Source organism: Ruditapes philippinarum, unplaced genomic scaffold, assembly GCF_026571515.1.
Source record: "Ruditapes philippinarum isolate M1 unplaced genomic scaffold, ASM2657151v2 ctg1272_1_1_1_1, whole genome shotgun sequence".
In the NCBI taxonomy this organism is placed as follows: Eukaryota; Metazoa; Mollusca; class Bivalvia; order Venerida; family Veneridae; genus Ruditapes; species Ruditapes philippinarum.
This window is the reverse complement of record NW_026854990.1, coordinates 72,954-84,786: the sequence shown is the minus strand read 5'-3', so window position 1 is coordinate 84,786 and position 11,833 is coordinate 72,954. Positions and strand designations below refer to the sequence as shown.

Sequence of the window (11,833 nt, the reverse complement as noted above, 5' to 3'; positions counted from 1 at the left end):
TGTTTTAATGTTTCTTATTAAATGTTTCTTGGTCAGCTTCCTATTAAAAATTTCTTTAAATTGTATTGAATCTCTTCTTGGGCGTCTGTGGCCGAGTGACTTATGTCGTTGACTTAAAACCACCGCTGTGGGTTCGAATCCCGACAAGGACATTGTATTTGTTTATGTGAGGAAGTTATCCAGTTAGCTTACGAAACGTCGGTGGTTCCACTCTAGTGAGAAATAATGCACGGAAGGGCACCTCTTCCTCCACCAGTAAAGCTTGAACGTCGCCATATGACCTATACTGTTTCGATGTATCGTAATCAACAATCAAACGAATCTCTTCTGACTGCAAATATTTTGGTGGCGTGGCTAAATTCTTCAGCGCCTAGGGGTTATAATATACCAGTTCCTTGGTTGACAATATCCACTATCACCCCAACAGACTTTTTTTATCTATTTATCACACTTTTCAAAAGTCATTCGAATCTGTGTCGCCTCTACAGTGTAGTGGCGACCTATAGGGATCACTTCTTTGTCGTCTGTCTATCCGTCCGCCCGTCACAAAACTTGTCCGAAATATATACTCCTCAAAAACTACTGGTGTAATTTCATCCAAAGCTCAAGTATTTGTGCATATCACACGAGTTTTCCGGTTGAATGATTTTTGGCCGAGTTATGGCTCATGTATAAAAAAGTTGTTTTTGTGTGTGTTGTCAGCTACACAGAAGCTTGTCCGGATTACTTCTCAGAAACTACTGGTGCAATTTCATCCAAACTTTACAGGAATGATCAGTATCAAGTGTTGTTCTGCATAGCATCGGCTTTTTATGGTTCAATGATTTTTGTCAGAGTTATGACCCTTTAGTTATTTTTATTTTTAATGTTTGTCCGGACTACTCCTCTTATACTTCTAATGCAGTTTCAATGAAACTTTACAGGATTGATTGGTAGCTCAAGTACTTGCGCATATTACACGGATGTTTTGCTTGAATGATTTTTGATTGAGTTATGGCACTTTAATAAATAGGTTTTAATGAAGTTTATCTGGTCTACTCATATACCACTAATGTAATTTCAATTGAACTTTACAGGATTGACTGGAAGCTCAAGTACTTGAGCATGCTTCTGCTTGAATGATTTTGGCCGAGTTTTGGCCCTTTTATAAAAAGGGTTTTTGTTTGCGTTGCCGGCCAGCTGCACAGAGGCTTGTCTGGACTACTCCTTAGAAACTACTGGTTCAATTTTATCAAAAGTTTACAGGAATGATCAATACCATGTCTTGTTGTGCATCTCTTCTGCATTTTTCGGTTCATTGATTTTTGTCAGAGTTATGGCCCTTTATTTGTTTTAATTTTTAAAATTAGTCCGGACTACTCCTCTTAAACCACTAATGCAATTTCAATGAAACTTTAAAGGATCGATTGGCAGTTCAAACACTTATGCATATTACACAGTTTTCCGGTTTAATGATTTATGGCCGAGTTATTGCCTTTGAATAAAACCACGTTTTACCCTGTTAATGATTTGTGTGTCTCCTGGTACACACTAGCTGCAACATGCAAATGGCTATCATGAGGCGACACATGTGATCACTGATCTGCATGATTTATCAATAAGCATACACTTAATAGCTGTCATAGTGGTACTGTCATAGTGGGTGTAAGATAACACTGGCCAGTTGACTGAGTTTTTCAGGAACGTACAATAAATACACAAAATAAGATGGTTTAATGTTTATTTGTGTTTAACGACAAAATAACAGAAGTCATGAAGCAGATATGTCAAAAATGATAAAGAAAAACATGTAAGTTAAAGATAATGACTTTTTATCAAAATACATTACAAGTGTGAACGAATATAAATCTGTTAATATCATTACAAAATTATAATTTGTATACAAAGTATAGAAATAGCCGTATAAATACTATCTAAGCTTTTTTTTACAAAACATCTACAATGTATCTGTACAAAATATGGCTAAATTGGATGCATGTATTATCAATTTATATTGTACTGTACATTACGTAAACAAATAAAATTATGCTAATTCCCGATCTTCGAAAAACATGGTACCATCTGGGTATATATATACAGTATACACAATTATGCCAGGTACCAATTACTCTCACACGACTCTTCTCAAATGTGCTCAGTTGTACCATATACTGTGTACAAGAAAAATATCGACAAAACATAACAATAACATATACGTAAACCGACTAGTCCAACGTATATTTAATATATATAGATTATATATAATTTAAAACCACGTTAGATTCAGTTAAACAAATATACATGAATATTAATGTGCATATGTAAATATAAAATGTAAGTTCTAAGTTACTTGTTTTTATCTATATCATGTACATTTTTATATAAAAAAACATTTTTCTACATCACTATATCTTCACAGTGTTAAACATGTTAATATATAGCGGCAAAGGAGATCCAACGTTTAAATTACCCCATATATGATATGTCTAAAATGTATCCGAACAAATGAAATTTCATTAAATACATAAGTGGAGATTAGATTAACATCGATTCGATGCTTTGTTTTTAATCTATTTTTTAAAAAATCCCCCGTTAGTTTTGAAACACCATTGTCATATACTAGCATCTAATTTGTAAATGTACTTTTACTGATAACTAATTAACTACCAGATCCAATGATTTATGGATGAAGTCGGTTTGAAGCAATATTCTACTCCTGAAAAGTTATAACTAGCCGCTAAAATTAAAGGGACATATATCCCATATATCTGGCACTTGTTTTGAAGTTATAGGCCACACAGTGGTCTTGTCTTAACATAACTAACAGTATCACAGAATACTTAAATCACTCAATTCAATTGTCTATCAGGCATTCACAACACTACTTTGGTTTCAATCACAGGGTTACTCGCATCTCCAACCTTATTGTTACTAAATAGTTCGAATTTTCCAGTGTGAGAACTGGGTATTTTGCACTTCTACTCATAGACTCGCAAGTTCCTAATATTTAGTCACAAATTCTCTCCTCTCCAGTCTGGCCAGTGGTCACCAAGTGTATTAGTGACCTGCTGTACATTCTTCCAGTGACCTGTTTGTCACTTCATTTTAAAACGCAGAAGCTTTGACTTAATTGAGCTCGCGAAAACACATCAGACTCTGAAGTATTTTCTCTGATTCTTTTACAACAATTACTTTTGTCAATGATTTGACACTTTCTACTTTCAATGTTTGAAAACACACATTCTTCATGTGTTCCAACGAAATGCTTCTACGCGTTTCTAGTGTATTGCACCATTTAAATTAATTACATTTTAATGTCATTTACTTGGCTTTCTTTTTTTATCAGGAGAGTCTCCTTTGAGCGAATCTGTGGATTTCCGTACAGTTTTATCTTTAGCTTTAAGTCCAAGTATTTTTCTCAATGAGGGAGACTTTCCTCCTTCTTTTGAGTTAGTTTGTTCCTCTGATCCTTCAGAAGATTCTTCAACTGGTGCTAATTTACCACTTGCGTCTGATTCTGGCCTAACTTTGCTCCCACTACCCCCTATTTTGGAGATAAAACCTTTGATTTTATTATCGTGAGTTTTCTCTTGATCCTTTCCTGTTTTATTTGCGTTCCGCCCAGGTAATCTAAGACTTGCAGCACGTTTCAGCGGTGACACTGCTGTACCAGCAGTTTTGCCCGGAAGAGAATCTGTGTCCTTAGATCTTCTTGGAGGAGGCGTTGGTGGCGGTGAACCATCATCTTCTTCTTTAAGTTTGTCTATTCGAGCTTTAGACGAAGCAGTAGGACTCATGAATGATCTTCGTGGTGTTGTGGCCTTTGCTGGCGCCTCTTTGCTTTGGATGCTATGACCAAACGAAGGCCTAGGCTCCGTAGATTTTACACGCATGGACTGCGATCGTTTGAGTCTGGAAGGTGCATTTGGATCAATTTCGCCTTCCTCTTCGATTGAAGGTGTCGTGGACCGCAAATGAGTAGGTGTTGTATGATGACTGACTGGGGTTGTTGAACGCAACCTACTTGGTGTGGAAGATGTAGACCTACTTGGTGTTGTGGGAGTTGGTGTTTTTGAGCGTCCAGTACTCGGAGGCGTTGGGGCTGGCTTAGATTTTAACGTTTTTGGTGTAGTAGTGGAAGATTTTACTGGAGATCGAACATTCGTGGCACTTGATGATCTCGTAGGGTTTCTTGCACCGATTGTAGATGAAGCATGGGCAGCAGGTTTTGATGCAACTCTGTGAGTCGGAGTTTGAGCCCTAATTGTATGTGATAAAGGTGTTGTGGATCTTGATCCTGGCATAGACGAATGAATAGATGATGGTCTTTCACGAGGACCGCCTTGAGATACTCTCTTTTTCACAACTTGTGAAGAACCTGAATTAGATGCATTGCTAGTTACTGAGGCAATGCTTGTATTCGAACCAGTTCTGGCTTTACTTAGACTCTGATTACTTGAACCTTTTGAGAGACGATTTGACCTTGAGACAGGTGTGCTGCTACTCGAGTTATTGCGACGTTTATCTTCTTGTTCTGGGGTATCTTTACTCAACCGTTTTGAACTACTAGCCGTTCCACGCATATAGCTTGGGACTTTCTTCTCCTTCTTTGGCATACCCATAGACGATGCTGGAGACATTGGTCGAGAGTCAGGACTTTTGATTGTTGATTCTAGGTCAGACTGTTCTGCCCATGAATCTTCCTTAAGTGTACCATGACCGCTATCTGGAGACGTTGCATTAAACTCTACAGAAGAATCAAGAGTTGAATCTTTGTGTATATTTCCTACATTGTTTGCAACGGCTTCGGTCCATGATTCGGTTCTTTCTTTCTTAGTGTCAATAACAGAAGTACGGGCACCTGCTGCAATTATATTTTCATTAATTTGCAATTTACTCATAGGCTCAGACTTTTTACTAAAGCTTGGTACTTGGAACTCTGATTCTAGCGTACTGCTTAGTGATGTTCTTTGAGAAACGGTACCTGACATAGTCTCGAATCCCTCGTCTCGACTGGCGCTGTCAGAGCTGCTGGCATAGCTGCATCGTGAACCTATTTCATTCTGAAGTTCGTTACTTCCCTGAGGTTTATGAATTATTTGCAACCCCTCTGAACGTGGGCTGTTTGACATCTCTCCCTTCATACCATCCACATGATATGCTCTCGGCGAGAGGTTACCAGACTCTATACCGTGGACGTTATCATAAAAACTTTGTCTTCGTTTTTCGTCCCGTTTCTTCCTCCATTTCAACATAGCTGCTTGTGGAAGATCGTCATGTTCATCGAAAGGTACTCTCGCTTCGAAATTATGTAAAGAATTCTCATCAACATTTGCTGGAAGAAGTGAGGAAGGAGTCATTGGCCTATCTTTCCCATCAGGCATTTTATTAACAAATGAAGGTGAAGGTGTTTGAGAATCGCGGACTTTATCTGAAATATTCCGAACGGCCGATTCTCTCCGTGACTGTGCCGGTGAATTTTCACCATCACTACATGCTTCCCGCAATGTTTCTGTCGACGTATTAGTAGATTTGATTGATAACCTACTACTTGAATTTCTCGGACTATCACTTCTTGTACTCGACGTGCTTGACGGTCGCCTTGGCGAAGAAGTACCTACTGTTGCTGTGTCGGCATCGCTATCTTCATCTACGAAGACACGACCATTTCTCCGACCATCTGTAAACATATTCACAGCACTATTTCTTAAAGAGTTTCGTTTCTCGCCAGTTGACATGTTAAAATCTTCATCACTCATTGCTTTTCTAGCAACAGCTTCATCATAAGATTTGGACCGACTCATGCTTTTACTAACATAATCTCTAAAAGCTTCATCAATGTTTTCTTTCTCCACATTACTTTTCCATCGCCCTTGAGAATGTTCTAACATAGCTTTCTGAGATGGACTGTCTTTGTCCCCGAATCTCTGATCACGAAACCGTTTCTTTCCAGCAAGCTTAGCGGCTTTACTCATAGCCTCTTTCTCAGTTTCACTTTTCTTGTCATGATCAGTCTTTTCAACAGAATTTTCATTACTTTTCCTATTTCGGCGAGGCGGTACAATTGGTGATTTTGGTGTAGTTACATTGTTTTCTACCGGTTTAGCATCTTTACTATTATTTTCAGTGTTACTTTCAGGTATGTCCGCTTTATCTATTTTTTGGAAAGCTGCATGAATATCGTCCAATGATAGATTAGACCTCTGTTTTCTTTTGTTACGTTTTACCTTTAAATGTTCTGGTTCATTTGGATCACCCTGTGGTAAAACTGTATTATCAATTTCAGATTTTGGATTAACAGTTGCGGTTACTGTTTCTATTGTACTCTGATCCACTGGATCACTTTTAACCATTTCATCTATTTGTTTGCCGGTTTCTTCAATTGCTTTTAAAACTTTGTCTATATCAGATTTACCTAAGTCACTACGCCACCTTTTATTTATTTTTGACCGTACAGAAACTGCCACTGAATGTTCATCTGTTTTATTTTTCACATCTTCTGCTGTTTCTAACACGCGCTGAATTTGACTATGATTTAAAGAGCTAGAACTAAATCTCCTAGCTAATTTTTCTTTATGTTTCTTCTCAACTAAAGCGAAACTATCGTCCTTAGTTATTTGAATGTCTTCAACATTTTTCGTTTCAAATCGAGACACAACATCCAGTTCTTTTGTTGGAGTAACTAAACGAGCTTTCTCATCAATAATGGGAAGTCCTTTATCAGTTACTTCAGTTCTCCAACGCGATGACCGACGGGCCGGATCGTCAGATTTAAACTGAGATTGTTTTCTGTCAATTGAAAGATTATCTTCACTTTTATTATTATTCGGATCATACATTCGCTTTGGTGTACTATCAGAAGTTGATGACGTAGTACTATCGTACATACTTCTAGTTCTTCTCACATTAGAACCTTTTCTATAGTCGAAATTATCATCAAGAATGTCCGACTTTGGTCTTTCTTTAATTTCAATAACTTCCTTCTTTTGTGCTTCTATATTAGGTGACGGAGCCCTTTCACGACCGAATAAATCATTACCAAGACCTTCACGCTGCATCCGTCTATTTTGACTTCTTCGTCGCAAGCTCTGAGTTCTCACAAAACTTCCATCAGTTGCTGGGGATGATATGCCAGCCTCATTTTCAGGCTGCATTAAAATGTCAAACAACGTGCCATCTGTGTCAACAGCATAACTACGCCTTGACCCAGTCTGGTTAAGTTCATCAATATTTCCATTCAGTTTAGAATCATTATCTCCGGATTCAGCTTCAGTTTTCTTTGATGATTTTCCTCTAATGCTTCTACGACCGGTTCCTCCTCGTACAAATCCAGGACTGACATCATCTCTCGGCGATAAAGGACCACCTGAATTTTCTAGACTGATTTTCTGGACTTTCGTTACAGAGAAATTTGTTTCTCCAAACTTCTTGAATCCACTTCTAACATCAGCAAGAAGCATTTCAACAATTGAACCTTTGCCTTCTGGATCTTCCGGTGTTTCAACTGCATCTGCTGTTGAAGATATAAAAGCCAAAGGTAAGACATTTTGATATAAAATATACATAAAATATTCTCTTGACTAAATGGCAATTACAATTATGGTATAAAGAATAAAGAAAGCAAAACAGAAAATATAAAAAAAGAATAAGGTGTTTACCTTCATTTTTCTTTTGCAATTCCGCTTCCTTCTGCAATCGTTTTGCTTCCATTTTTGCTTCATAAGCCTTTCTTTGTCCGTTTTCCTGAAAAGTTAAGAGAAGAATCGTTTGAGTATATGTATATGTCTTATTAAATGACAGTGAGTCCTTATCAGTAAAAGATACCATAGTATATAATATCCAATACATTCAAAGTATCTAAAAATTGCACCCACTAAGTAAAAACCTTTCCATTCCTGGTATGCTTTATATATATATATACTGTCAATGCATATTTCTTTTTCTCATATACTAAGTATCTGAGGATATTGAAACTTACATAATGGATGACAATAAAATATATCTATTTTTAGTAACTGAATATAAGACAGAAACTGGTATGTTATATGCTGAACTAGATTATGCACAAAAATTGTTACTTTATACGTTGTTTACGTTATGCAACTTACTACGACGTAGTTCATAAAGAGAGGTGTTTATGTTTTAAATTCTTTAAAATTCTTTAAAACATAATACTTACCAGTATGGCTTTATTAAATCTATCACAGAAGGTCTGCAGTGTCCTGAAGCATTCCTCAAGTTTGAACGTCTTATCCTCCTCACAGAAGAAGTCTGACAGCTCTAGACGGAGACTTTCCATGTCTTTCAAGTCTTCTTTTAGATTATACATCTCTGTCCTCGCCGTCTGCAATGAGATAACATATTCTAAGGTTAAATGAATATATAAAAAAACTTTGTCTGAAATAATGCGTTCAACATTAGGCATGCAGCTTAAAAGAATTAACTATTAAAGGACAGTCCGATTCCTTTTTAGGGTGTTGTGAACAGACTTTTTATTTGAATTACTTGAAATACTCAGGTCAGCCTGAAACATTGAAATAAGGAACATGATATTGGTTTATGCAAATAAAACGGTTTGTTTCAAGACAAAATTATAAACAACGATGAAATGACGTGCACTGATGTACAAACATGAAATGATGTACAATGATGTATAGCTGATGAAAGAATTAATGTAGCACCGAATAGGAAGCTTTTAAAGCTTAAAGCTTTAAGGTAGTACACCCCTAATGGGCACTATAAGGAATTGTAAATTTGACAACATAGGACAGTTATATGCCTTAAATGTCACCTGTATGCAAAATTTTAAACAAAATTTACCGTGTGGTTTATGAGTTATGGACATTTTTATGAACTAAAACTTTGCCATTAGAAGGCATTTTTTCAGAAATGAGGAAACTCTAAATAATCTATAATATCATCATTATGAAAAATGTTTTCCTTTTGCTCATTGTTAAGAAATAAACAATGACATATAGGTAACAAATTAAACAAGCAAAATGATTGTTTTTAAACGAAATGTTTTTAATATGTAATAAAATGTAACCCTACCCCACCCACTTTTAACACTAATTTGACCATTTCCCTATGTAAAAAGCCTTATTTAAAATATCCCTAAAATTTTCCAAAATGAGGGGCTATTTTCAAAGTTGGCCTAAATTTTTTTTAATGTATATTGGTTTGTCTTGCAAAATATAAAATACTTTTACCGTTTAGTTTTTATTTTATTAAACTTTGAAAATATCTGGTATCATATTTGCTATTAAATTTGGCATTATTTAGTAAATAAATACCTACAATAATTATATAATTAAAATAAAACACTTTTTTCTTCCATAGGGGGTCTGAGAGATTAATAAAAAATGTTAAAAAGAAAAAAAAGAAAGAAAAAAAAATGCCCCTTCTGGGGATTGAACCCACGCCCTCTCAGTTTCAATACACTTTACAGTGATTTAAGCCTATTTGAATACTCTTCAAAGTGGAGACAGGGCATTAGGGGTGTACTACCTTAAATATATAAAACTCTATAAATAAAATAGCACTTGCATGTTCATACTTCATAGTACACGTACATGATACTATCATCAACAAACTAAATGTTATAATTAATTTTCTTTTGACTTCAGCTTTGACGGTCAGATTGTAATCAATGTTGTAATTTACCTTTAAGAATCCCTCCATTTGTCGTTTGAAGTCTGAACCTACTGAGTCAATATTCGTGTTGATCCTTTCCAGTTTCTCATCTAGAGATTTGATATCAGAAGTTAAACCGTCAACAGACGCCCTGAAAAAAAAATTAAATGACATATGTTAATAGGATTTATTTTAGGATATCATCGAAAGGCACAGAAACAAATAATAAGTTTCATTTTGGTTGGATATAAAATTGATAATTTTGCAGGCTCGGCTTTGATCGAGCTCTTCAATTCTAACAACTTCTCCAAATATATTAATAATGGCCAAACAAGAGAAACTTTACAATGAAAAATGTTTTCTTAATTGACTACGATAATGCAGTTTACTTAATCATTTTAAACAACACATTTATTTTTGAATATTTTCAGAAATATTCGCTTAAGTTCAAAAATGTGTTAGGTACCAACACATAAACTATTTTTGGTACATACACATCATGGCGTTAATGTGTTCATAAACGAGCAAGAGTGAGACATTTCTTCAATTTACTAGTTTTCAGATTTCAATCATGTAATTAGATTTCTCCGTGGGTCATAGAATGTCACTTAAGTAACTCTTTGATCACAACTATGACATGTCATATCTGAGTTTATATCGCCACAACTGTGAAATTTTACGCATCTTAACATTAAGCTAGTAAGATACCTTTTATCAAAAGTTATAATATCAGGATTATACTCAACCATATGTTCAGAGTTCAGACCGGAAAATAGAATCAGACCTAATATTCAAATAAGTGATTGACAGTTCAAATACTAGTAAGTGATTGACAGTGATTTAAAACGTCGATAAGAAGTGAATGTCTGTATGTGTGTATGTACACATAAGGATATAAAAATGATGCGTTCATTGAATGTCGCCCTTCCTTTTTGATATCTGTTTTCATACTTTCTTATATCTTAACATCGCGGTTTGTGAATGCTTATGTTGAATTTGAAGTCATGTAGGAAAATATTAAGTTTTAAGAGGAAAATATGTTGCGGTTGTATAGAAAAGATGGCAATTGTCCTGTGGAAGGTTCATTTAGAAGTCTCTTCAATGTATTTGATTGTTACCTATTGAAACAAAGTCTTATTGCTGACCAACAAAATCATATATTGTACACGTCCGCTCCGTCTATGGCTTAAATTACAATACAAAACATTACTATAGTTTAGAAACCTTATGTAGCCAATAAATGTCATTATGTTCCGTGTTTTCTCACACAAGTAAAATCAGTATCATATTCCTTGTCTGTTGTTCGGAAGAGTTTCTCATCTAACCATGCGAGAGTGACTTTCCGTGTTATAAGACAATATTGTTCAGACCAATTAGGTAATAGGCTGATCTTCCTTACGGCGCCTTAGCACGCACGAGAAAAACGGGAAATTACTGCGCGAGAACAAAAGCGGTAAATAAAAAGTGATACATATATTTTTTTATTACCGGATACCTCACCCTTAACATTAATAACCGATAAAACGATACAAATACTTTAAAAGGCTGTTAGATGTAATGATTTCCTCCCTAAAATCCAGTCTCTAGCTTTCCCCGAATGACTTACATTTTTAACTCCCCCACCCCCCTTTCTCCCGGCATTTTTCAAGGTTGGGGCAACAGATCGTAATTTCCATTTTAAAAACGTTTAAGAATCAGTCGTTGCGCAATAAATTTATCTTCCGTGCATTTTCATTTAAGTGAAGAAGTTAAAATTATGGCAATACTGTAATTGTCTCATTACACACTGAATTAAACTTGAATATTTATATCCAGATATATTTGAGCCGCGTCACGACAAAACCAACATAATCGGTTTGCGACCAGCATGGATCCAGACCAGCCTGCGCATCCGCGCAGTCTGATCAGGATCCATGCTGTTCGCTTACAAACTCTATAACAAAGAGAGAAACTGATAGCGAACAGCATGGATCCTGTTCAGACTGCGCGGATGCGCAGGCTGGTCTTGATCCATGCTGGTCGCAAACCCATTATGTTGGTTTTGTCATGACGCGGCTCATTTCATTACTAGTAGCTGGTTCACCTTAAAATATATACATAGGCATTAAAGCTTGTCAGGGTGATATGTTCAATTTCTTAAGGAATTACTTTTGTCATTTAATCGAGAAAATTCGTAATATTTCATTAATTTCTTTATTTTACTATAAATTAAATAAGCGCC

General features: G+C 35.8%; 1 protein-coding gene across 1 annotated transcript in view; it reads right to left on the bottom strand.

Moving 5' to 3' along the window:
- Positions 1-1,703: 1,703 nt before the first annotated feature.
- Positions 1,704-11,833, bottom strand: part of LOC132741724 (formin-J-like) — a 66,235-nt gene continuing 56,105 nt past the window's right edge. Inside the window, exons 13-16 of the mRNA XM_060729974.1 lie at positions 9,643-9,763; positions 8,159-8,323; positions 7,638-7,722; positions 1,704-7,492 (exon numbers count right to left, since the gene is read on the bottom strand). Of these exons, the coding sequence (XP_060585957.1) occupies positions 3,297-7,492; positions 7,638-7,722; positions 8,159-8,323; positions 9,643-9,763 (4,567 nt within the window). The 3' untranslated portion in view covers positions 1,704-3,296. The remainder of the gene's footprint in view (positions 7,493-7,637; positions 7,723-8,158; positions 8,324-9,642; positions 9,764-11,833) is intronic.